This window comes from Sorex fumeus, unplaced genomic scaffold, assembly GCF_029834395.1.
Source record: "Sorex fumeus unplaced genomic scaffold, SorFum_2.1 ptg000100l, whole genome shotgun sequence".
Lineage (NCBI taxonomy): Eukaryota > Metazoa > Chordata > Mammalia > Eulipotyphla > Soricidae > Sorex > Sorex fumeus.
The window spans coordinates 6235788-6261451 of NW_026606157.1; the positions used below are offsets into that span (position 1 = coordinate 6235788).

The following is a 25664-nucleotide window of genomic DNA, read 5'->3' on the forward strand; positions in this document are numbered from 1 at the left end:
CGGGCTCGCGGCGGCTGCGTGTTTCCGGAAGACGTGGCGGCTCGCGCCTGGGCGCTCTCCCGGCTCCTCCGCTCCGGACTCGGCTTCCCCGCTCGGCCCCGACCCGCCGTCCCCGGCGCCCCCTCGGCTGCAGCCATGATCTCCCTGACGGACACGCAGAGTAAGCCCCTGCCCGCGGGCCGCCCCGCACCCCGCACCCCGCGCGCCCGCCGAGCCCGCCCGCCCGCCGCCCGGGCAATGAATGGGGCGGCCTGCGCGACCGGCCGGGGCCGGGGCCGGGGGCGGGGGCGGGGGCGGGGCGGGCGGGGGAGCCGGGTGGGCGCAGGGACCCTCGGGGGCAGGGGGGGATGGGGAGCTGCCCCTGTGGGCGGACAGCCCGCCGACACACACACAACCCCCAACATAGCCCCCCAACGCACACACAGCCGCCAACACACACACACAGCATCCAACACACAAGCCCCCAGCACACAACCCCGACACACACACAGAGCCTCCAGCACACACAGCCCCCAGTAGACACACACACACAAAACTTCCAACACACAGCCCCGAACGCACACACACACAGCTTCCGACACACATACAGCCCCCCAACGCACACACAACCCCCAACACACAGCCCCCCAACACACACAGCCTCCAACACACACACAGCACCTGCGGACAGGGACAGCCCTTCAACACACACATAGCCTCCAAACACACACACACAGCCTCCAACACACACAGCCCCCCCACACACAGCCCCCAACACACATACAGGCCCCCAACGCACACACAACCCCCAACACACACAGCCCCCTAACACACACACACACACACCACCTGCGGACAGGGGCAGCCCTTCAACACACACATAGCCTCCAAACACACACACACAGCCTCCAACACACACAGCCCCCCCACACACAGCCCCCAACACACATACAGGCCCCCAATGCACACACAACCCCCAACACACACAGCCCCCTAACACACACACACACACACACCACCTGCGGACAGGGGCAGCCCTTCAACACACACAGCCCCCAACACACACACACCCCGCCTGTGGACAGCCCCCCAAGACACACACCCCCCCCCCCCCCCACCTGCGGGCAGCCTGCAATACACACACACACAGGCCTGTGCCCTGTGCAGGAGCATGCTTGCTCCAGGGACTCCGGGCCTGGCCCCCTGCCACCCCGGAAGCGCCTTCGGACAGTCCCGGGAGACCCTTGCAGCTTCTCTGCGGGTTTCAGGTTGCAGCCTGCAAAGCCCGTCCGGGCTGGGCTGGGAGCTCGGAAGCGCCTTCTTCCGTGGCCGGCTTTGTTTTCCTGACTTGAGCATGTGTTTCCGCCTGCCTCCCAGGAGCCACCCCACCCGCCTTGGGGCCCGTCGCCTCTCTAAGCTTAGTGCCCCTGTCCTTTGCTCAATCAGATCACCTTCCCCTCTGCCCTGCCCCCTGTACCGGGTCAGCGTTGCTTTTCCCCTGCTCTGAGCTGCCCACCCATCCTGGGTGGTGAGATGGGGTTGGGTTTGGTTTGATTTGGTTTAGGTTGGGTGTTTTCCCACTGCACGTCCCTTTATCCACTGATGCTTCATTTTCTGGTTAACTGAACTTGAGTATTACGAGATGTTTAGGAAAAATAATCAATCGAGGGGGATGAAAATGGGACTTCCTTTTCAATGCCCTAGTTAAAGTGTAGTATTGCGGCCGGGTGAAGCTGCCCAGGGCTCCTGCCCACACACGGGCTCGCCAATCCGACTCCTCCCCTGGGAGGCTGAACCGGTCCTGTATGAGAGGTGCTCATTTTTATCTTTTGGCCTCACCAGTTCTAATCAAAGAAAATATCCGTATAACCCTTTTGTTGTTTATGTGCTGTTGCAGTGAAAACTCACAGTTGTTCAAAAGCGTCATTCATTTTACCAAGTGCTTTTATATAAAACCAAGTCTTAATTCTTAAGAGCCCTGTGGCAGGGCTGGAGTATATGACTTTCATAAGTTATAGGACTTACAAAAGAATTCCGGGTCTGGTCATAAGGAAAAATGAGAAGAACCAGACTTGTTCCCATGTTGGCCGACTTTAACTGTACCCTGTTTCCAGCTAGCCTCTTTTAAAAAAAAAAATTTTTTTTTATAGAAACTTTGGAGATCAGCCTAAGAATGATGAAATTCTTCTTTAGAATAAAAGACTTTAAAAGTAAATACTCAATGCTTACCTATAGAATTATGCATAATAGGTGATGTGAGAGAGATTTGTATGGGATATTTAGAGCTATTTTTTTGTCTTTATGATACATAGTGCTCTATTCCTTGTTGAAGCCCCAAATTGAAATTAGATTGTCTGGGGAAATTTTAAGAATCGTGTACCCAGTTGCTTGAATTTATTTCAGGTTCTGATTACTCAAAAGAAGTATGTAATCGCTGTATGGTCTTCTAATCAAACTAGATATTAGCGTAATCCACCTGTCCTATCTGATTTTGTGAATACTATATGTAAATAAATGAATGATGGGAGGCTGGAGGGACCGGACAGCAGATGGGGCGCTTGCCTTGCACATGTCTGATCAGGGTCTAAAGCCCACGCACGCCGTATCGTCTCCCAAACCCACCAAGAGTGATCCCTGAGGGCAAAGCCAGGTGTGCCCCCACTCTGCCCCCAAAAGAATGATCGAACCTGGAGAGTGGGTAACGCTCTTCCCTTGCACACTTCTGTCCCTGGTTCCATCCATATAAGGTCCCAGAGCACAGAGCTTGGAGTAGCCTTGAACATAGCTGGGTGTGACTCAACTCCCCCAAAATTACAGAGTGTCGGGGATGTAGCTCAAGTGGTGTCTGGGTTGGTTCCCAGCACTGGGCGGGGCGGGGCACGGCCACTGGGAGTGTCCCCCACAACTAACACCACGTAGCCAGTTCTGCATCCTGTGCATATAAGACTCTGCTCTATTGGCCATTCTTCAAGGGACAAGTGCCTAGTTTATCTCCTTCAAGAACCCAAGGAAAGGAGCTTGGGTTAGACGCTAGGCCAAATAGGAATATTTTCTTCGATTCATTAAATCGGGAGGAAGATGAAATTGTCTCTTTGGACCTCTCTTGCCACATGTTTCAGGAGCAATTGATTAGAACCCAAAGTGATTAGTGAATTGAAAGCTCTTTGGATTTCAAATGATGTTTGTGGGTGCTTTTAATACAGCAAGTGGCCATCACTCCGGATATATTCTAAGGTTCTGACTCTGGGAGACAAGGACTAAGCACTGATCAGAATAGAGTAAGGAGCAATGGATGCTTGTTTCGAGAGAATTCCGTAATAGACCCCTCCCCCAAACCTAAATGGATCCTTTTTTCATTTGAAGGTGCCTCTGAACCGTTCTAAATCATTATGTAACATAGCCTAAAATTCTGCCATGATATTTAATTGAATTGAGTTTGGTTGACACCCAGTTTGGTTCTTGATGACATTTTGGGTTTTCTTTGTTTTGGTTACACCCTGCAATGCTCAGGGCTTATTCCTGGAGGGCCTCTGGGGACCACACGTGGTGGCAGGAATCAAGCTCAAGTGTGTAACCTACTGTAAGGCACTTGTCTCTCTGGTCCCATTTGATAGTTTTTAAAGGCCTCGGTAAGAAAGAAATGCTGTTTAGCAGTTTTTTTAAACACAGTACCCAAATGTGAACAGTGATTAATCCAGGGTCATTGGGTTCAGCGTGTATTTTATTCGAGTTCCGCAGCCTTGGCGCATATGCTGCCGGAGCCCATGTGGTGCCTGAGCACATGTGTCGCCCGCATCTCCCCTCTTGAGAGGTGGACTTTCATGTTTTCATGCCTAATGCTGGGATGTGTGGAGGGGCTCTCTCTGCCCTTGGAGAAGCCTGGGCTCTCTTCTTGAGCACATTACTCTCCACTCTCTCCCACTCCTCTCCCTCCTTCCCTGCAAAACCTCCAAATAAAAAACTGTGTAATTTCACTGCTTGTCTAATCCTGAAATTCCTCTCGGCAAGGCGAGAGAAGAACCCAGTAACCCTGAGTCCCAGGTGGCAGAGGTGGAAGGGGAGAAAGTGACCGTCTTTCTCCCCTCCGCTTCACCTAAGTCACCCGTAGGGCCCACGACATCAGTATCACAGTTCTGGGAGGAGGGGCCTTGGGCCATGCCCAGTTGTGCTCAGGGATCACTCCTGGCACACTTGCTGGACCATATGTGCTGATGGGGCCTTAACTGAGGTTGGCTGTGTGCAAGTGCCTTACCTGCTGTTCTGAAGTTCTGGCCTGGAACAGTTACAAAGTAAAAGACGTTGTATTAGAAGGGGAGGAAAAGAAGAGAGAGAAAAAGAAAGAGTTCCCCGGCCTTAATGGTTTAGCCAAGTTAGCAGGCCGTGCTTTTTTTTTTTAAAGCTCTCTCCTTGGGGAGAGATCGCCTGGGGTCCCCAGAACTGTGGTCTCCACCAAGCACCTTTGGGAATAACCTCGAGCAGCGCCCAGAGTGTCCCCGGGCATGGGAGAAGTGTAACCCCACAAGGAAGAAACATAGCACTGCTTGTGTGTGTGTGCGTGAGAATAAAAATCTGTTTCCCAGTATGCTATTGGGGGAGGGGAGGGCTGCCGTGTGCAGGCCTTTCGCACCCGTGCAGGTGCAGGGGAAGAGCATTGGGGAGATGCGAGGCCGCGGTGAGGCCCCGTGAGGTGTTGGCCCCGTTGGCAGCACCGCGCTAGCACTTGGGGCAGAGATGCCACAGACCACTCTTCCCGGACCGCCAGAGATGGAGTCTGACTCCTGGTTCCCGAGGGGTGGTAGGACGCAGGGGCAGGACCCCACGGCGAGCCTAGCCCGACAACGCACCCCTCACCCCACACGCCTCACAGACGCTCCCAACGCTTCTGCCGGCCGCTGAGCCGGGGTCGCAGACTCTCGGCTGAGGCTCTATCTGCCTTCCCCGTAGAGAGCAGGTGGACTTCACGGGCAGTGCCCAGCCAGGAGGCTCTGCCTCTCCTCCCTCCACCCCTGCCCACAGCAGACACAGACCGTGCTCCTCTTGACCTTACAATTTGGAGAAAGGTACTTAAGATGTTTCTAGGAAGGCTTCATTTAACCCAAAACCCTCCTCGAACATTGTTTCTCTCCACTGCAGTTCCTGTGCTGTTCCATCACGTCTGAATCAGATGGGAACCGACCACAGGCACTTCCCCCAGATGGCGGGGAGAGGCCCGTGGCCTGGGTGTTCCTTAACCAAATACGAACCGGGTTGGGGGGGGGGGGGGGGTAGCCTGTGGAGCAGCAGTGTGGCATATGGTTAAGATCGCGGACTTTGGAATCAAATACAGCTGGCGTAGGTGCTCGCTCAGAAATAGGACTTGAGGCAGAAATCAAGTCAGTGTCGTTTCCTCCGTCTCTAAGATAACTGAGACTGACTCTGCAGTTTGCCGAGAGGGTTCCGTTGTTGAAGGGCTGGAATGTGCCTCCAGTGGCTAATACTCAGTACCCAGTACTTGCATTTCTCCAGAGTGCGCTTCCCCTCTTCATTCTCAGATAGGGTATTTGTGCAAAGATAGGAATAAGCATATTCAAGTAACTGCTCCCAACAATTAAATCCTAACTGGTAATCGTCACTTAATGGAATTTAACTTGTTCTTTCATCTATACTCTCCTTTGGGAATTAGGTCTGCCATCTGTAAGCAATTATTTTAGTAAATTCTCTTAAGGCATTCAAATATGCAATGTCTGCGTCATATGTCCATAGGAATTTGTGTCCGCAGAATAAATTTTCCAGTGGATTTGTTGGCGTGCACCTGAATTCTTTCTGATTAACTGTGGGGGGAAAGGTCTCTGCAGTGGGAGACAATAGTTGACTATTAGTTGAGGAGGTGCAGGTTGTACAGAAAGGTTTAAGCTATAAATTTTCAACTTATCAGAACATTTTATATGGCTTAAAATATTAAGAATCTGTGACCTAGATTTTAGCTTCCTGGAACCGAGGAGAAGTTAAGCAACAAGTTCTAAATCACTAATGCCATATTTTAAAATTGTTCTTTCCTCAAATACAGTAGTTTCTGCTCTGTTTTTTGGGGTTTTTTTGTTTGTTTGTTTGTGGGTAGTACTCTGGGTACAGTAAGAACTTGCAACTGTTACTCTGAAAGTAATGCTTTCAGAATTTCGAGGATGTGCTGTTTGTGCTCTGTGATGTTAACAGGAAAATCCAGCCGTAATCTCAGGAAATTAAGCCTAGGGAGAGACTGAGGCATTTGCCTTGCCTGCTGCCTGCTGTTCAATCCTGGCAGTGCATGGCCTAGGGCAACCCTATCTGCCCCCCATCCCCAGGAGTGACTCCTGAGCACAGAGCCAGCAGTCACCCCCACCCTCCTCGGGAAGGACAGAGGGAGGCAGACTTAGAAAAAGAAGGTAGTGTTGGTCTCGTGGTTGGTTCCAGTAGGCCGGGACGGGCTTCAGAGCTGATGCTCCAGGTCCCTGTGTTCACTGAGTGCCACAGGCCTCGCGTCTAGGAGTTGGTCTGTTTGTTGTTCTTGTGTTTTGAAAGATTTAAAAAATTCCAGAATATTTATACTAGCTGAAACAGTGCTCTCCGACACTTGGGAGAGATGGTAGGATTTTAGGCTAAGTATGCAAACAATTGAGATGGAGCTGGAGAAGATAAAGCCCTTATAAACCATCAAGAAGCTGAAAGTGTTTCCTAGTTAGGAAGTTGAATTCTCAAAATGTTTCCTGTTACCTGGTGGGGAATCCTATCAGCGCGTGAAGTACAACCTGCTCACCTAGCCGCACTTTAGTGGTTCGAGAAGGAACTGGCTTTCAAGGGGAGAGAAGGAGTCCTGCATAGAAGTCGGGTCGTGGACTGTGTAGAAATAATCCCTGTATCTGGGGCTGAGGCCGGAGGGACTCTTGGGAGGGAGGAAAAAAAGAATAATCAGAAGGTTCAGATCCTGACTGGTCTTTTTCTATGATAGGTATGTTTTCTTGTGATAAATATTGCCTACAATACAGATGAAAAATTTCCATTTGTTTTGCTCTTGAGTTAATTTGCCGTTGTTAACTAGATTTTGTTATACAGGTTAATGGACGTCATCATCATGTTAAACTTGCAATGTTTGGAACCTCTTTTTCTTTATCAGCCCTAAGGGGTGAAAAGGATACGCTTTAGTTTCTGCAGCTCTAAATGTAACTTTGTAACGTTCATTTTGTGTCTGCCCTTAATGATGTCGTTTGTATTTGCAGAAATTGGAATGGGATTAACAGGATTTGGAGTGTTTTTCCTGTTCTTTGGGATGATTCTCTTTTTTGACAAAGCACTACTGGCTATTGGAAATGTGAGTGTTTTTCATACGTATTTTAACAAAATTCATAAGGAACCATTAACTGCAGATCAATTCTTGCCTACTATTAAATTTGAGGGAAGTAATTCAGACATGTAAAGATTCCTGTTATTTCTTATTTCCCTGTAATGAAAATCTCTCCAGATGCATAAAAGATGAGTGCTTAGAAAGGTCCTCATTTCATAAATTCTCTATTAAGGGCCTGATACGTGATTTTGCAGTCGATGAAACGCAGACTGCTCTGAACTGGGAGCCAGAGAGATGACTTGAGGCCGCGGGGGAAGGACAGGGCCTAAGGCAAGACCTTGCGTGCCGCCAGCGTTTCGGGGCGCTGCCCTGGGGAACCCTGAGCACCGCTGGCCGTGGCCCTGGAGTTCTTGTCCTCTACTTAGCAGTTGGGAGGTCACCTAGGCAGTCCTCTGTCCCGGGCACTGTGGGGCAGCCCCTGGTTCTTGCATTGAACCTCCTGAACCTCTGGCCTGTCTGGCCAAGATCCCCCTCGGAAGGGGCTGCTGGAAGCCCCCGGGACTTCGAATCTCTTCATCTTGCCTTCAGACTTCTCATTTTTTACAGTTGATTCAGTGGCATAAAATAGGCAGACTTTTTTCAAAAAACCCTTCAAACCTTTAAGGCATTTTCTATATCGTATTCAGAGTTAACTTGCTTGGAAAGGCGAGTGTGTGGTGGGTCACCTTGGAATGTGCCCCTTAGACCGAAGCTTTAGGAATTAAAACCTTTCCAAGGGAACATGGGGCCACTGAATCCCGATGAAACATTTTGACGTATTTGTTGTATCATTTACTTTTCAGTGGGAATTGGGAAATAAAATAAAAAATGAATGATGAAAATGTTTATTACTGATGCTGTGAACATCGGCCACATAGACTGTTCACCGTAATCATTAAGCTCATTACCTACAGGGAAGGTTTTCCATGTAGAAACACCATGGTACTCAGGCACAAAACCAGAGGGCCTTACCCGCTTGGGTCCATCATCCTGCCTTACCCGAGCATGCCAGACGTGTGGACATTTGAGCCCCCTGGACTCTGTGTTTCTTGCGGTGCAGCCTCCATCTGGCTACTCCGGCCTTGCTGGAACTAGAGCCCTCCTGAGGGTGGGGTCTGCTCAGCCTGACCACATCCGTGTTTTTCTCCCACACAGAGGAACTCCTATAGCCTGGGGGGGCAGCTTTCAGAACCCCAGGCGCCTAGGGTTGACCTGTGCATCTGAACCGTCCACTTTCCGGGAAAGCTGGGCCCGTGCAGGCATCAGTCGTGCTGAGTCTTTGCATCTTGTCTGCGGAGAGTGAGGGGCCCCCTAAGCTTCCACGCGCCCAGCTCCCCCCCAGCCTTGCCCCTCAGCTGTTTTTGGTTGTGGCTAGCTTTGACCCACCTTTGCAGATGCGTGGTGTGTGTATAACTGCTCTTATCTACTTGTCCTTGCTTTTGTTTCTGTGTTTTTCTCTTCTTCTCCCAGGTTTTGTTTGTGGCTGGCCTCGCTTTCGTAATTGGTTTAGAAAGGACTTTCAGATTCTTCTTCCAGAAGCATAAAATGAAAGCAACTGGGTTTTTCCTGGGAGGCGTGTTTGTCGTCCTGGTCGGTTGGCCATTGATAGGCATGATCTTTGAAATTTATGGATTCTTCCTCCTGTTCAGGTAAGGCGATCTTTTTATTCCTTCTCTTTTGGTAAGCCGGTCAGTCATGCAATAAAAATATATTTGTGGGGGCCGGAGCTATAGTATGGGGGGGGGGGGGTAGAGCATTTGTCTTGCACACAGCCTACCTGGGTTCGGTCTCCTGCATCCCATATGGTCGCCCAAGCACTTCCAGGAGTGATTACTGAGTGTAGAGCCAGGAGTAACCCCTGAGCACTGCTGGGCCAGCCCAAAAAGCCAAAAAGTAAAATAAAAGAAATACGTACAGACTTACGTACATACAAAGGTATGTGTTTGTATTAGCAAGAGTAAGGAAGACTAATTTTCTTAAATGAATTTTTGTGTACGTTGACTCTTGTCATGGCAGTTTACTAAACCAAACCAGCTCTAGAATCTTTCCCAAATGTTCGTGAGTGCCCGTGCCAGGGTAGTAATTCCCGTAGAGAGTATTTTCAGTGCATAAATGCCTTTATGCTTGTTCATTAACTACATAGCCACAAAAAAGAAAGAAAAATAGATGGAGTGTCTTTTTTCAGGCGGGAGTGTGGTTGGGCAGGGGCATCCCTCGAGTCGTGCTCGGGAGGTCTGGGGCCCTCGTGGCCATTCCTGGACACCCAGGACGTGATGCTGGGGAAGCCTGTGGCACTCAGACCTGACCCCGGGTCGGCTGCATGCTGGGCACATGTCCTAATTCCTGTCCTTGTTCCTGGCCCCAAGGGAACAATCAAGCATTTGGATATGTTGAACCCGTATGAATCCTGCCACTTAACGACAATGCCTTTCGTGTGTACATGCGGTTGGAAATTCTCTTCCAAATACAGGGTGGGAGGTGGTGATCAGCTCTCTGTAAATGTGTAAATCTTCAAAAATGATGTAACTTGACATATACGTACCAGTTACCAAAATGAACAGTCATGTGCGGGGAGACGCCACCCTGAAGTCGGGTTGGCTTAATTGCTTGTTCTGAAAATGTGCCCTTTGTCTTCTGTCTCCCAGGCACCATGCTGTCTACTAGAAACATAAAAGTCAGCTAAGTGCCCAACGTAATTCAGAAGATTCCTCATTTCTCCTCCGGGAAATGGGCTGTAAAGTTCCCAGTAGGGTGGTCGTAATCCTGTTATCGATCTGTCTCCGAAGTATTATCATCGGAGCACGCAAAAAAAGGGTCCCCGCGCAGGGAGAGGGAAGGAAAGTAACTAGAGTTGGTGGCCAGACCTCCCGGTCATCAAGCAATCCAAACCCTGGGGGCTGGAGAGACTGTCAGGACAGGAGGACGCCCTGCGCCACTGCCTCAACCCTGATTCAACTCCCTGCTACCTCGGAAGGCTCCCCCCTCCCCCCCCCCCCCCCCCCCCCCCCCGAATACCACCAAAGGTCACTCCCGATCACTGAGCCAGAAGTAGCCTCTGAGTAGCGTCCGGAGTGGCCCAAGTCCTCGCCCCGTCCCCTCCAGTACTGAAGATAAAACGTCACCCTTTCGTTAAGTCACCGTGAGCTACAAAGCTATTCCTAGTTGGGTTCCAGCTTACAGTGTTTCTGTACCAGACCCCCACCACCAGCGTCATCTTCCCTCACCAGTGTCCCAGGTTCCCTCCTACCCCGAGTCTGTGTTCTTGAGGCACCTTGTTAGTTTGGTTTTTGTGGTTGGGGTCTCCTGCCTTCGGTGTTGCCACAGCTCTGTAGCTCCCACTCCCGAGGTCCCTGCATCGCCCCCTGTTCCTGCTGTCCACTAGGTTGCTCCCCTGCCCTCCTCAGATCTAGGATCTGGGGACCAGGGTAACCTGGAGAGCCCAAAGCATCCAGGCATCACAGATTCTAGCGGGGTTCACTCCTCTGACCCGGCCGGTGGGGGCTTCCTGGAGAACGTGTGAATTCTGAGCGTTTCCCTCCTCTGCAGGGGCTTCTTCCCTGTGGTCGTCGGCTTTATCAGGAGAGTGCCAGTCCTGGGATCGCTCTTGAACTTACCTGGAATTAGATCAGTGAGTAATCCTGTCTTTGGCACGATGCTTCCTAACCCATTCAAATGAATACTCTTAGATGCTCATCTGGAAATTTGAGTGATTGACTGATGGCTGATTTAATAAGACCTTTTCTCCTTCTGATCTAAACGACACACACACGATCACGCTTGCCATGAAAATTGGATTATTTTTAATCAATAGCATTGATTATAAAATCTGCATTTTCTTTGACCGTATGGCCGCATCCATTTTTGGTCTTAACTCTGTTTCACTCTAACTCTGATTGGTGTGCCGTACCACCTTTCTCTGAGATTTCAAAACACTTTTCCAGCTTTCTGTGACTAGCAGCCACACACAGAGAGGACAATAGATTCTTGTAAATCCTGTCTTCTGCCATTTTGGCAAGTGGAGTCCCTTCGGGGAATTCACAAAGCGCCGTCAGTCAATGCTGGGAGTCGGCGGGTCAGATTCCGTTCCCAGCCCTGTCTGCGGTCCCAGCAGCCTTGCCAGATCTCTCCAGGACAGGACAGGCCAGCAGCAGCTGACAGTTGCTTGGAGATCGTTGTAGATGTTTCTAGAGAGATGGTCCGTGTATGTCTTGAATTCTCAAAGAGCAGAAAGATGACTTCCCTGCTGGCGCCTGCCATCACTTCCCTTCCCGGCCAGCGTGGAGCCAGACCACATCGATATTTGATGCTGCTTTGGAGAGAAAGTGTCTTTCTCTCGACCTGAATTTCCCTTGAAATTCTCATGAATCCATAAATACTGCCCAAGCATCACGTCCTATGAAGTGTCAATCACCTACTTGTCGTTATACAAAATTTCAGAGTCTGGGCTTATAAGGGACATAGTCTAATTTTCTTTGCATTAATCTCCAAACTCAGTTTCAAACTTAATATCGTTTATACTTCAAACAGCTTTTGAGTTTGCAGAAAAAACTAGTTTTAAACCTGTAATCATTACTTGTTTTCTTCTTTTAAGGATTCTTCTTTGTGTACATAAATGGACACGCAATGTTATAAATTGTTTCCCAGTCTTATCAATAGATACTAAGTAATGTGAATAGTGAAATAAAAGAGTTCATTGTTATCTTTTGATCATTTTAATACCTTCACTAATTACTTTGTTTCAAGATTTGTGTCTCCATCTAGAATGCTGAAGAATGCCCTGTTACTCTACCAGGGGTGAAAGTAGTCAAAGGAAGCCATTTACATTAATGTTTTTTTAAATTTTTACATTAATGTTTTTTAAATTTATGCTCAGTACTTACAAATTCATGCTTGCGTTATTTAGTGAATTTATTTTTAATGTCTTTGCTACTTCAGTCTGAAGTTCAAAATACACGTTTAAAAGTATTTTTAATTACTAGCTACTGTTATTTATTGAACTTAATGGAGTTCAATCTGTTTGTCCAAAGACCACATAGGCCCAGAAAAGATGCACAGTACTGGTCAGTTGAAATATCTTATTGGGTTTATTAATGCATGATTGGCTGGCATTTCAGCTTTTTCTTTTTCTTTTTTTATTTTTTTGGTTAAGCTAGCAGTGTTAACTTCATTTTATCCATTATTTTGATCATTGTGTTGCATTTCTCATGTCGCACCCTTAAAGTCATATGTATATAAGAGCAGCTTTTAGAAAAACAAGTCTTTTAATACACATTGATGTGGCAGAATATAGTGGTAAGTAGCTTCAGATTAATCATTGTCAGTCATCAACTTTTCACAAACCTCTTACAAAGCTGGTCTTTCAAAGCAACACGTAAGGTTTTGTTACCAATCCTTGTACAACTATAGGCCGAGTAATTACCTCTCTGTCTTCTCCTTGCAGTTCGTAGATAAAGTTGGAGAAAGCAACACTATGGTATAACAACCGTGACTAGAGGACTCATTTAAAACATTGTGTTATTTATGAAATCTTTTGAAGAATACTCAGCACAAAATTAAATCACATGAAATAGCTTGTAATGTGCTTTACGGAAGTTTAAAGACGTGTAGCGTACAAAGTACCAAGAGCAGTTAACCAAGAACCAGTGAGAACGGGATTCTAATCAAGTCATCCATGAAGAAGCAAGAAAATGAAGGCATGTGTCCCGACGCATGTGGGAACTCTCAAAGGTGACTCTGGTTTCCATCATGTGCCCGGCACGGCCATCCCTACAGAAAGGTGGTGGCTGTTTCTTTGCGTTCCTGCTGGAAAGGGCAGCAGTGCCCAGAGACGTGCTTTTTAAAGGTGCCCACTGTGCTGACAGAAGTGTGCCCGGTTGCGCTGTGTCGCTGCGACTGATGCATGAGTTGGATTGGATTTGTCACCTCCGTGGATTCCAGCCAAGGAAAACCCAGTATTGATGTCTGAATCACAACCACCTCCCTCCTCCCGCCCCTTTGGGTAGACATAAGGTTTAAAATGAAATTTTTGTAGTTCTTTTGAATTAGTATTTTAAAACCAGGTGAAAATCTGAACTGCATAGTCTGTTGGAATATGCGAAGGTCGTTCTTGACCAGTGCGTAAGTTCGGGATTAGAGCTGTCCCCCTCGCTGAGTCAGCCGCGTGCCCTCGAGACACACACCCCCACTGGGAGCCTGACCTAACTGTCTGCATCATTCGTTACCCGGAAGCATTTAACAAAAGCATTCTTGGCCATGACATAGTCTGTTACATAGCTTGTTTTGTAGTCTTTTGTTTAAAATATTAAACAATGCAAACCAAAAGAATTTTTTTTAATGCCATGATGTTTTCCCTTTTTATTTTATTTTTTTTATTTCAGCTTTTTTTTTCTTTCCATAACTTATCTGTTGGTAAGATTTACTTTCAAGGTGTGATATGTGAAAAGTTTAAGTTGATAGCTTTTTGTGAGGGCTATTCATGTAAACGGACTTTTCCCTCATTTTCCGCCTTTTCATCAAAAATCAGCATGCAATGGCCATTTGCATTCTCTGGTCACTCTTCATTTTGGGTTCCTAGTGAAAACACCTGAGTCTCGATGCTAAAGTTATTTTGCTGTAATAAAACTAATGGTAGTTTCTTGAAAACAAAACACTAAAATAAAGGTGATGTGGTGTGTGCTTTATTTTTCTACCATCGCTGCCTGCCAAGTAGTAAGAATCAACAATTGTTTCTCCATCCATTTGTATTCTGAGATGGCAGCTTTTGTGATAGACATTGGAAGACATTTCACCGGCCATAGTACTGTTTGTCTTACCACTAACAATTGCGTTATTTACTTTAAAGAAAAAAAAGGAAAAAAAATTAAGAAAAAAAAAACCTGTTGCACGGCTTTTTAATATACAAAATCATCATTTGAAATTTGTGATTTTTATTTACAGACACAAATAAAAATAGGTCCCAACTTGGGTTATTAAGTTAAATCTCTTTGTTTGCAGAGAACTCCCAAACTTGCTCATCTGAAGAAGCAAAGACGGTCTGTAGCTAATGGTTCAGTCTTGTGGGTCACGATTTTGTTCTTTATTTGGGGGGAGGGGGGCAGGGGGTGCTTTTTGGTACTAGCATTTGACTTATAATCTGTGAAAATAGACGATATTGACTAAATGAGACTCCTACCTCAATAGTTCATGGAATCACAAGAGACCTATTGTTGTGTCTAGTGTTCTTCAAAAAAGTAATATCCTCACTTAGAGAGTGTCAAGTATATATATATATATATATATATTTGAGGGGTTGACTGTACCAGTTGCCCTGTAGAACTCTGTTACATATATTTTTGACCAACCCATCTTATTTACAGTAGCTAGGCAACTCTACCTTTTTAGAGCAAGAATAATACCTGTTCGTATAAGGAACATCTGTATTCTTTAACTCTTTTGTAGACGTGACTTTCTATCAAAATGTTCTTTGCACTCTTAACAGAGATCTCTTTTCCAGTTTTATTTTAGAAGCCGTTATTAGAAGCATGTCAAAGGGTTCCGTAACCTCCCGGTCCTTGTAAGCTAAGAGGCTAAGCAGTTTTTAGTTTGAAGCGAGTGCCCAGTTAGTCTCCAATGTGAACTGGCGACTGTGTGTCAGCATCGCATAATTCTTACTCAGAACCATTGATCGTGCTGTGTTTCGGCCAACTAGTCTTCTGACAGAAAGCACTGCACATCTGTAGTTTCGTCCTTTCAAGAACGAGCCTTCTGTCTTTGTGACAAAATGTACTCTAATTATTGCTGTAAAGATGGAGGGTAAGGTCTGATACTCCTAGCCTTAAGTGTTTCTGGCATTGTTCAAATGTATTTTCTGAAATAGAAACCGATTTGGAATTTTTTTTTCTCCTTATAAAATCATAATTTCCAGGAAACTGCTGCTTTAAAAAAAAAGTCTCACAGATTATATGATCTAACAAATTGAATATTGTAAATACACTTGTCTTCTCAATAAAAGGGTACTTTTCTATGTATCAGTGATTTTCTTAGCTGCTGTAATGAAATTCCACACACTGCGCGCTTTCAGCAAGACTTGGGGCTGGAGTGATAGCACAGCGGGTAGTGCACTTGCCTTGCACACAGCCGACCCAGGTTCGATTCCCAGCATCCCATATGGTTCCCCAAGCACCGCCAGGAGTAACTCCTGAGTGCAGAGCCAGGAGTAACCCCTGAACGTTGGGTGTGACTCAAAAAGCAAAAAAAAAAAAGATTTGTCCCTCACAGTTCTGGCTCTGGGCAGTCAACAGTCAGGACGCCGGCAGGTTCCGTTCACAGTGAGGGCGCTCTTCAGTGTGCTGATGGCTGCTTTATTACTCTGACCTCACGTGGCGGACAGACAAGGCTCTGGACCCTTAGAAGGTCACTCAGCCCCTCACCTCAGGAAGGACCATCTTTATCACCACAGCTAGACCTGATGACATTCAGAGGTCTGCAGAGACCATGTTATTGGTGTTCAAGGCTTCCGCATGAATTTGGAAGTCAGGGAAGGATACAAATCCTCCCGTATAAATTAGGAAATTTTTTAAATTTTTGAAGTATTTGCACATAATCCATCTCAGTTTTTAAAAAAAATTGCCACACTGGTTTCTTTTCTACAAAATGACTATCACCTCTTTGTTTTACAAGTTGTTTAAAGGTATCCAGTCAAAGGCCAGAGAGAGTACAGTGGGAGTTTGCCTTGCATGTACCTACCGGGGTTCGATTCCTGCCACCCCATAATGATCCCCATGCACTCTCAGGTGAGTGCAGAGCACAGAGCCAGCAGTGAGCCCTGAGCACAGAGCCAGCAGTGAGCCCTGAGCACAGAGCCAGCAGTGAGCCCTGAGCACAGAGCCAGCAGTGAGCCCTGAGCACAGAGCCAGCAGTGAGCCCTGAGCACAGAGCCAGCAGTGAGCCCTGAGCACAGAGCCAGCAGTGAGCCCTGAGCACAGAGCCAGCAGTGAGCCCTGAGCACAGAGCCAGCAGTGAGCCCTGAGCACAGAGCCAGCAGTGAGCCCTGAGCACAGAGCCAGCAGTGAGCCCTGAGCACAGAGCCAGCAGTGAGCCCTGAGCACAGAGCCAGCAGTGAGCCCTGAGCACAGAGCCAGCAGTGAGCCCTGAGCACAGAGCCAGCAGTGAGCCCTGAGCACAGAGCCAGCAGTGAGCCCTGAGCACAGAGCCAGCAGTGAGCCCTGAGCACAGAGCCAGCAGTGAGCCCTGAGCACAGAGCCAGCAGTGAGCCCTGAGCACAGAGCCAGCAGTGAGCCCTGAGCACAGAGCCAGCAGTGAGCCCTGAGCACAGAGCCAGCAGTGAGCCCTGAGCACAGAGCCAGCAGTGAGCCCTGAGCACAGAGCCAGCAGTGAGCCCTGAGCACAGAGCCAGCAGTGAGCCCTGAGCACAGAGCCAGCAGTGAGCCCTGAGCACAGAGCCAGCAGTGAGCCCTGAGCACAGAGCCAGCAGTGAGCCCTGAGCACAGAGCCAGCAGTGAGCCCTGAGCACAGAGCCAGCAGTGAGCCCTGAGCACAGAGCCAGCAGTGAGCCCTGAGCACAGAGCCAGCAGTGAGCCCTGAGCACAGAGCCAGCAGTGAGCCCTGAGCACAGAGCCAGCAGTGAGCCCTGAGCACAGAGCCAGCAGTGAGCCCTGAGCACAGAGCCAGCAGTGAGCCCTGAGCACAGAGCCAGCAGTGAGCCCTGAGCACAGAGCCAGCAGTGAGCCCTGAGCACAGAGCCAGCAGTGAGCCCTGAGCACAGAGCCAGCAGTGAGCCCTGAGCACAGAGCCAGCAGTGAGCCCTGAGCACTGGCAGGTGTCGTCCAAAAAAACAAGGTATTCAATCATAAATTTGAAATTAGAGCCCCCCCCAAAAAAATTGTGAATTTGCTAGATGAATACTTAAACATCTCTTTTTAGAATAGAAGGAATATATCATACTAAAGCAAAAAAAAGTCACCAGCCAAGTCTACTACCCTTTCCCAGGGAAGCAGGTTTGGAATCCTATTGGGGTGAAGACCCAGCAAATGAGAGTCTGAAGTTTGTTATGCACCAGCTTATGTTTTTAACTTTGTCCTTCAGGCTGGAAGGTTCCAGCATCCCACCTCCTACATCTGAGGAGAGCAAATTTAAAAATACATGCAGTAAGGGCCAGAGAGTACCACAGGTAAGGTGCTTGCTCTGCACACAGCTGGTTCAGGTTCTATCCCCACACAGCCTATGGTCTTGAACCCTGCCAGGAGTGACCCCTGACCCTGAGCACAGTGCCAGGAGTAAATTGGTCAAACAGAAAAAGAAACAATATACCCCAAGTCTTAAACTGCCTTTGCAAGATCCCAAGATCTCCTTAAAAAGTTACTTCTATTGGGGGGTCAGTATAGTTCAGTGGGTAGAGCGTTTGCCTTGCACTTGGCTGACTTGGTTTGATCCCCAGCATACCATATGGTCCCCTGAGCACTGCCAGGAGTAATCCCTGAGCATCACAGAGTGTGACCCAAAAAACCAAAAAAATTTCCTCTACCTGATCGTTCTTGACCACCAGGTCAAAATTGCTGATTCTTCCCTCATTCTTTCATGGAACTGCACATTTATAGTCATTTACTTGGTTACGGAAGAGATTCTTGGGCCCCAATGTCTTAAGTAAAAGGAGGATTGTAAAGATGATGGCCAATCAGTGGGGGGAGTTTTGTCTGGACGAAGCCCTGGTGTTCCTAAGGCTCCAAAAACGTTGGCACCTTGGGAGAAAGGATTCTTTGCCTGATTGTGGCACAGAGGGCTGGGGGTAGGGGCAGCCCTAGCACAGAACAAGTCCCAAGTAGAAGTTTGAGCCCCACAGACTCATTCATCCGACACCAAATCCTCTGTAATCTGTCATTAAAGAGGGAAGTTGTTGGGAGGATCCTCCCAGGATGGGAGAAGCATGCTGAAAGTAGACTATAGACCAAACATGATTGCCACTCAATGCCTCTCCTGCAAACCACAGAACCCAAAAGGAGAGAGAGAGAACAAGGGGGAATGCCCTGCCACAGAAGCAGGGTGGGATGGGGGGCACGGGGGGTGGGAGGGATGCTGGGACCCGTGGTGGTGGAAAATGGTCACTGGTGGAGGGATGGGTATTTGATCATTGTATAATTGAAATCCAAGCACAAAAATTTGTAAGTCTACAACTGTACCTCATCGTGTTTTACTAATAAAAATTTAAAAATTAAAAAAAAATAAAGAGGGAAGTTGAATATTTTAGAACCATAATAGTCACACTGTCCAGGTACCCTTACAAGATAAAAGCTGTTTTCGATGACAACACCATAGTTGCAGGCCTTGCATGAATGCAGTTTAAACAGCGATAGTCCTTTTGTTTAACGGAGCACCTTCTGGACAGCTAGAAGAATTCGGCTAACATCCGAGGCACAAGCAAAACAGTCTCCTCTGAGTACTCCTTTTCAAAAGATTCAGGGGGCCTGGAGTATAGCTCAGTGTGGACTACTTGCCTTGCCTGCATGAGTTCCTGGCTTTGATGCCCAGGGCTGCAAACAAACGCTAAAAAAATTACAAGGTTTGGGATCAAGTTGGTTCAAGGCTCACTACTTGATTATAATGTCAATAAAATTCAGTAATTCAAGTGATTTTTATTAAATATCTTTTCCTAGCCCCGCTTAGGTTTATCCAGGCTTTAAAAAAATAACTTTACAATTTTGTGATAAAAACATTGTAGGGTCTGGAGAAGATGAAGCAGGAAGGGCACTTGCCTTGCACGTGGCCGACCCAGGTTTGATCCCTAGCATCCAATATGGACCCCCAAACCCCACCAGGAGTAATTTCTAGATGAAGACCCAGAAGTAACCCCTGAGCATCACTGGGTATGCTTAACCCCCACAAAAAAAAAGAGGCATTTTGGAAGAAATGAGTGCTCTTTTAGATCAAAATGTGGGCCTCTAACTCTTGGCAATCAGACTGCAGTATTGGTTATTTGTCAAAACCATTCTCTTGGTTACACTGAAAATGGTGGCTTTCGTGTGAAAGTTCTGCTTGAAAATTTATCAGCTACACTATTATCATTGAACCATATTCATTTAGCTTTCCTGGAAATTGTAAACCCAAAGCACAGTTTTATTCACAACTTATTTTCTGTTCCTCTTTCTAAAGCCCCTTTGATTAGTGTAAAGAAAAGGAAACAGGATTTAGCGTGTTTGTTAAGCAACCAATACTTGGGCTTTCATCTCTGAATTCATTAAAAACAAATACATCATACTTTATTTTATTGCTCCTGGAAATAAATAATAATATCCCAATACAAAATATTCCAAGGGCGATTAAAATTGTATTCAGATCCTGTTCACGTTCAACTCATGATCTAATTTCTGCCCCCATCAGATTCCTGGTGTCATGTACATTTTCTTGGCTTGCATCAAGCACTACCATTCAACATCCCTGAATATCCTCCTGACTTCCAGTACCATCTTCCAAAGCCTCTTTGTCTCCTGGAATGTCTCCTTTCTCTGTGAGGAAAAAATTGCCTCGCAATTTAATCTCATCATTCGTGCCTTTGAAGGAAAATCTTGAGGCTCTTTTTCTCTATAAAGTTTTGCATTTCCCAGGGCTTATTGCCTATTTACTTGTCAAGTATACATTTTAGTTGCAGCATTTCAACTGGAAAACATTTTAATGGATTAGAAAGTCTATCCAATTTCATTCAGTGACTTCATTATTCACCTAGTTGGTGCTTAAGTTCAAAATGTCCAAATCCCCCTTGATTAGAGTCATATTCCGTTTCCCTCAAGCCCTATATTCTATGCCTTCAAAATGTGTCTCAGATTCCTTAGAATATCTTTATTCCTTGTGAGTAGCACTCTCATAGAAATCGTAGCTTTTTTAACTGAGAAAAAAAGTGGCAGGGTCATATATGTGAATCTGGGGCCCATGAAAAAAATTGGCAAGAGGAAAAGTTTTCTGAATGCACAAAGACCAAAAATTAATTGAAAACTCAACCTCGTAATAAATCTGAGGTGATTCTGGCAGCTTGCCAGACTCATTTCTCAGAGAAAGGGTTCAAGCAAAAGTGGGAAACATCTAAGAAGCGTTGGTTGGTCTAAATCATGGCTGGCCCATTTCTTCTCCTCAGTACAGAGCGCACCCTGACCTTATTCCCCACATAATTTTGGCTCCATTGGCCTCCTCTGTGGTCCTCAAACAAGCCAAGCTTTTGGCCGTCACAAGACTTTGCTTTTAATCCTTCTGTCAGGAAGAACTGGAGTACTCATTTTCAATCCAGCTTCTCTGAATTCATCCTTCCGGTCTCTTCTTCACCTTCCCTAAAGTAGTTCACCATTGACTTCATCAACCTTGCTTCCTTCTCCTATGTAAGTAAAATGTAGAATATTCCATAGTTACCTCGAGCACCTGTGAGCCAATTGAGAGGATTTCTGCCCCAGTGAAAAGATGAACCAAACAGAAGCAGAGACCGTGTCATTTTGATGCCTGACCGTGTCGGAGCAACAACAGTACAAATGTCTGACACACAGGCGACCTTCAATAAATAATGGTTAAATAATGGAATGAATAATGAGGTGGAAGGCTGCCGTCAAATTCCAGTGAGAGCCCCTAACCGTTTCATTCATCACACCCAGTGATTCATCCTTAGTCATCAGCAAGGGCTTGAGGGCCAGTTGTCCAAGACAAGTTTGCAGGCTCTGGTCATTGACTTTATTCATTTAATCATCATACCTGCGCTACCTCTGAGGATGATGACAATGCCTATAACGCTGGTGGCATGATAATAAGGGCCTTGTGGCACTACCTGGGAGAGCAAAGGCAGGGATGCGCAGACACGGGCGTTATTTCTGGCGGATGCTGTCAGTGTCAAAACAAATAAGGTGCATGTTCACCCATCAATCACGCCTCTGCTTCCTGAAGCCTAATGACCCTAGGAGAGAACTCCCACCTTCTCACGCTTGAAGACTGGCAAGAAATTCCCTGGGGCTACCCTAGCATTACTGAAAATGGGGCAGGGGGGCCAAAGGTTTCGACACCAGGAATTTAAAAGCCCCACTTTAGAGCAAGGCTCGAGAACTCACAGGCAAAGTTGTCATCCTTGCCGGCTGCCTGCTCTAGAAAGGAACGGGCCATGAAGGTCAGGAAGGGTTTCGTGGCTTCAAGACCAGCTGTTCTACAAGAAGCTTTCCAACTGTTTACTTTCTATTATTTTTTTTGGTTTGGGGGTTACATCAGGTGATTCTCCGGGCTGACATTAGATTCTACGCTCAGGGTTCACCCCTGGCAGGATTCGGTGAAGCATATGGGATGTCGGGGATGGAACCCAGGTCAGCCTGGGTAAGGCATGCGCCCTCCCTGCTGAGCTATTACTCGGGCATCTCCGCTTTCTGTTTAATCGACCTTTTAGAGCCTAAAGGATATTTAAGCAGTCTAGTATTTAAAATGGCAGAACCATTTTACTAAGAAAAAAAAATATTCCCTTATCCACCCAATTTCTCATTGAGGAATAATGAGAAAGGATTTAAGAGAATAATAATTTTTTAAAAATAATGTGTTAACAAATATTTTTTTAGAAGAGAGATCTTTGGGAAGGCGCTCCGGGGATCTTGTGAGTCTCCTTCTCCGGGACCAAGTGAGGGGACACAACAGAGTCCAGGGAGGGGAGGGGGTTGCCGGGGACAGGGAAGGACACGGTCCTGACCCGCGTGTATCTACGCGCAGGGCGGGCTGGCGGCCACCCTCACCACGCTCTTCCTGCTTGTTGGCTCCTGGGACACCCCGGGGTGGCTCTGCAGGTACATGTAGGGCGGGGCAGGGGTGTCTCTAGACGGGGGGGCCTCCTCCTTCGGGACCCCACAGAGCTGGTGACTGTCCCCTGTCCCCTTCCCTCTCCCTGGAGCTGATGACTGTCCCCTGTCCCTTCCCTCTCCACCCCCTTGGGTCGTGGAGTCCCTGACCGCTCTCGGCTCCCCCGCAGTCCAGCCCCCCAGCCCCACCCCGAACTGGACCCCGCAGGCCATGCTCTACCTGAAGGACCCGCGTGAGTGCATGCAGGGGGACAGGGTTGCCGGCTGGGGGCGTCCAGGGAGTCCGGGCGCTGGTGGCTGGGGCTCCTGTCCTGCGGGGCTGCTGGTGCGCACTAGGGGTGGGGGTCGGGCTGGGCCCCCCCACCTCCCCCACCCCTGGTGCCTGCTGACCCCCTCCCCCCGCATAGGGGCGCAGCTTTCAGAGCGGCCGCCAGGTGAGTGTCGTCCCGCGGGCGGGAAGCCCGGGTGGGGTCTGCAGAGATCGGCTTCCAGGGCCAGGGCGTCTCAGTGGGGCTGAGCCACTGCAGACCCGCATCCCAGGGACCTGGAGGCCGGGTTCGGGTGGGAGCGTGGTGGGGAGAGGGGGAGTCCCTGCCCACCCTTCCTCTGCTCTTCGCATAGGACGCACCCCGCGGTGGGAAGGTTTAGTACTTGGGGACCACGAAGGTCCTAATCCGATGCTCCCCAGAGAAATAAGTGCTCCTGGCGGTTGCTGCGCGCCCAGGTGCAAATACAGACACCCCCAAGAGTGCAATTCTGAAAAGCCCTGAGCCCCAAGCGAGAGCCCACCGTGTTCTCCCAGCTCCTTTGCTTCCCAACAGATTGCCTGTTGCCCTGAGTCTAAACTCGGGGTTGACCTTAACTCCAGATGTTTGTCTTCTGTCCCCTTCCGTGGGGACCATCTGTGACTCCTGCCATCAGATAATAGCTCTAACCATGGCCCCCCGCAGCCCTAGGTGAGGTGGCGGCTTGGGAAGGAAGGGGGGGGGGTGTCCGAGCTGAGTCACACCCAAGTCACAGGGGGAACTGGCTTTTCTTTTGTCTTTGGGTTTTGGTTTGGTAATGGTGATGGCTTGGTTTGGGAACCACCCCCAGCAGTGCTCAGGGGTTACTCCTGGTTCTGTGCTCTGGGGACCATGTGGCACTGGGAATCAAGCACAGGTCAGTGTATGCGCGGGTCAGTGTATGCTTTGTCCCATATGCAAAGCATACACTGACCCTGGGAGCCCTCTCTGGCCCTGCGGTGTTCGAATGGGCTCTCTGTCCTTCTTACTTACACTTGGGACACTAATCGGTACTATGTGCTTGAGATTTACTTCCTACTTTTTTTTTTTTAATGTAGGAGTACTGCTATTTATTCAACCACTGATTAGCTGATTGAATTGGGCATGAACTCCACCTTACTTTTTTTTTTCATAGTTTTATTTATTTATTTTTCGTCTTATGTTTATTTATTGAATCACTGTGGGAAAAGTTACTAAGCTCTCAGGTCTAAGTCTCGGTCATGCAATGATCAAACACCTTTCCCTTCATCAGTACTCACATTTCACCACCAAAAACCCCAATATACCCCCCATCCCCCCAACCCAATGCCTGTGAGGCAGATGATTTCCACTTAACTCTTCTCTACATTGATTACATTCATCATTCCGATAAAAGATGCACCATTATTGTTTAAACCGTCCCCCCCCCCCCCAACAATCAGAATTGCTGCAAAGGCATTGTGAAATACTTTGTTTTCTATAGCTGGTATGAGAATCATTTAATGTTGCGCAGCTGCTATTGCGGCCACGCAGTTTTGGATTTCTGCAAAGAGCCAGATAATTTAGAGATTGGTTTCTGTGCGTCTGGTGTTATGGCTATGCCAGAGAGCCGCTCGTGGGGGTAACTCAGGACCTCGGTAGGGCGTGAAGGACGAGCTGGTACCTCCCCCCTTCCCATGAGACTGCAGTTGCCCCATCACTGCCAGCTCATACCTGGCTTTCCTATAAGCTCTGAGGCAGTGGCCACCTTGCTGCCAGGGGGAAAAAGGCGGAAGGGAGCAACACCCTTTCCCTCCCAGGGAGGCATGGTGCCGTAGTTTAATGCATGATCCATTCACTTTTCTGCCACAAGCTGTCGGGCTCTGGATTAAGTCCTTTTACCTCTGGAGCCATGGCCATGTATGCGATCCAGATGCATTTCTACCAAAAGCCACTGGGTTTCAAGATTTGTTTCTGAGTCTCTCGGATCATGGCTATTAATCAGCTTGATCGGGAGCCAGAGAGGCCGTTTGTAGGCGGTGACTCAAGGTCTCGCTGGGATGGGGAGGAAAGGGCCGGTTCCACCCCATCTAGTGAGGCCCCCCGTGTCTCGTCACTGGGGGCCCAAACCTGACTGTCCTATGGCCTCTGGAGGATGACGGTCACCAGGCCGCCAAGGGGAACAGGCCAAGGCATGAAACCTATTCCCACCTGGAGTGGCCCAGCCCCAGTAACCTACTGCAGGAACGGGATGCATTTCTGCCAAAAGCTTTTGGGTTCCAAGATTCATTTCTGAGTCTCTGGGATCATGGCCGTTAAGCAGTTCGATCAGGAACCAGAGAGGCCATGCCTCCAGTTATATAGCTGGGCCAGAGGTGGTTTGTGGGTGTGTCTCCCACATACCTAACTTTTGGCCGTTTACTTTCTTGGTAAACTTTGCCCCAAATTTTTGGGGTCTGGCCAAAGGCACAGTAGAAATTTGGGGGTATCTGAAAGCCTGACGGTGCCATCAGACTGCTGATGCACTCACCTCACAGGTACAGATTGATCTGCTGGCGGCACCATACCCCCGCTTCCTACTCTTAAACACAGTGCCAGTCAATCTTTCTACACTCGCAGACTGATGACAATTGGAAAAATATTTCATGGACTGCTTAGGCAGAATTTTTAAACATTATTTATTGATAAGCATATTTCCACATCACAAACTAACAAACACTGTCCTCCTGTTGTTCATCGATTTGCTCGAGCAGGCCCAGTAACGTCTCCATTTTGAGACTTGTTACTGTGTTTGGCATATTGAATACATCATGGGTAGCTTGCCAGGCTTTACCGCGCAGGCGAGATACTCTCAGTAGCTTACCGGGCTCTCTGAGAGGGGCGGAGGAATCGAACCAGGCTCAGCCGTGCTGGCTGCGCCCACAGCAAATGCCCTACCGCTGTGCTATCGCTACAGCCCTATTTCCACATCAATATTTATAATAGTACCCATGATATGATAGAAATATACTGTGTGGTGGTAACCATCTTAAGTCCTGCACACCGACTCCAGGCTGAGGGTATTTGGTTGAAAACCTCTGCATTTTGGTATGCACCATAGTCAACTTTTAAGTTATGGTGGGTGTACGCCCAAGGGAAATACATGGTGTTTCTTTGGGGAATTAAAAAAATAAAAGCAGAAAAGCCTTCCGTGTTTCAGCCTTGTCTTTTACTATGGGATCAAAACTCTATTTCACTAAAGTATTCCTAGTATTGCCTCATACTGGACTAGGATTTCTCTATAGGAGCGTTTTAATCTGATAGATTGTG

The 25664-nt window shown here is 47.9% G+C and overlaps 1 protein-coding gene across 1 annotated transcript; it reads left to right on the top strand.

Moving 5' to 3' along the window:
• The first annotated feature begins 55 nt into the window (after window positions 1-55).
• On the top strand, window positions 56-15321 carry GOLT1B (golgi transport 1B). The gene is made up of 5 exons (XM_056134584.1): window positions 56-160; window positions 7212-7303; window positions 8786-8964; window positions 10862-10943; window positions 12756-15321. The coding sequence occupies exons 1-5, from the start codon at window positions 136-138 to the stop codon at window positions 12792-12794; spliced, it is 417 nt and encodes a 138-aa protein (XP_055990559.1). The 5' UTR covers window positions 56-135; the 3' UTR covers window positions 12795-15321.
• Window positions 15322-25664: the final 10343 nt, after the last annotated feature.

Excerpts from the sequence above, each read along its gene's own strand:
- GOLT1B (XM_056134584.1), top strand. The coding sequence starts at position 136 with ATGATCTCCCTGACGGACACGCAGA. Across the intron at positions 7,304-8,785 it reads CACTACTGGCTATTGGAAAT|GTTTTGTTTGTGGCTGGCCT; the intron begins GTGAGTGTTTTT and ends TTCTTCTCCCAG. Across the intron at positions 8,965-10,861 it reads GGATTCTTCCTCCTGTTCAG|GGGCTTCTTCCCTGTGGTCG; the intron begins GTAAGGCGATCT and ends CCTCCTCTGCAG.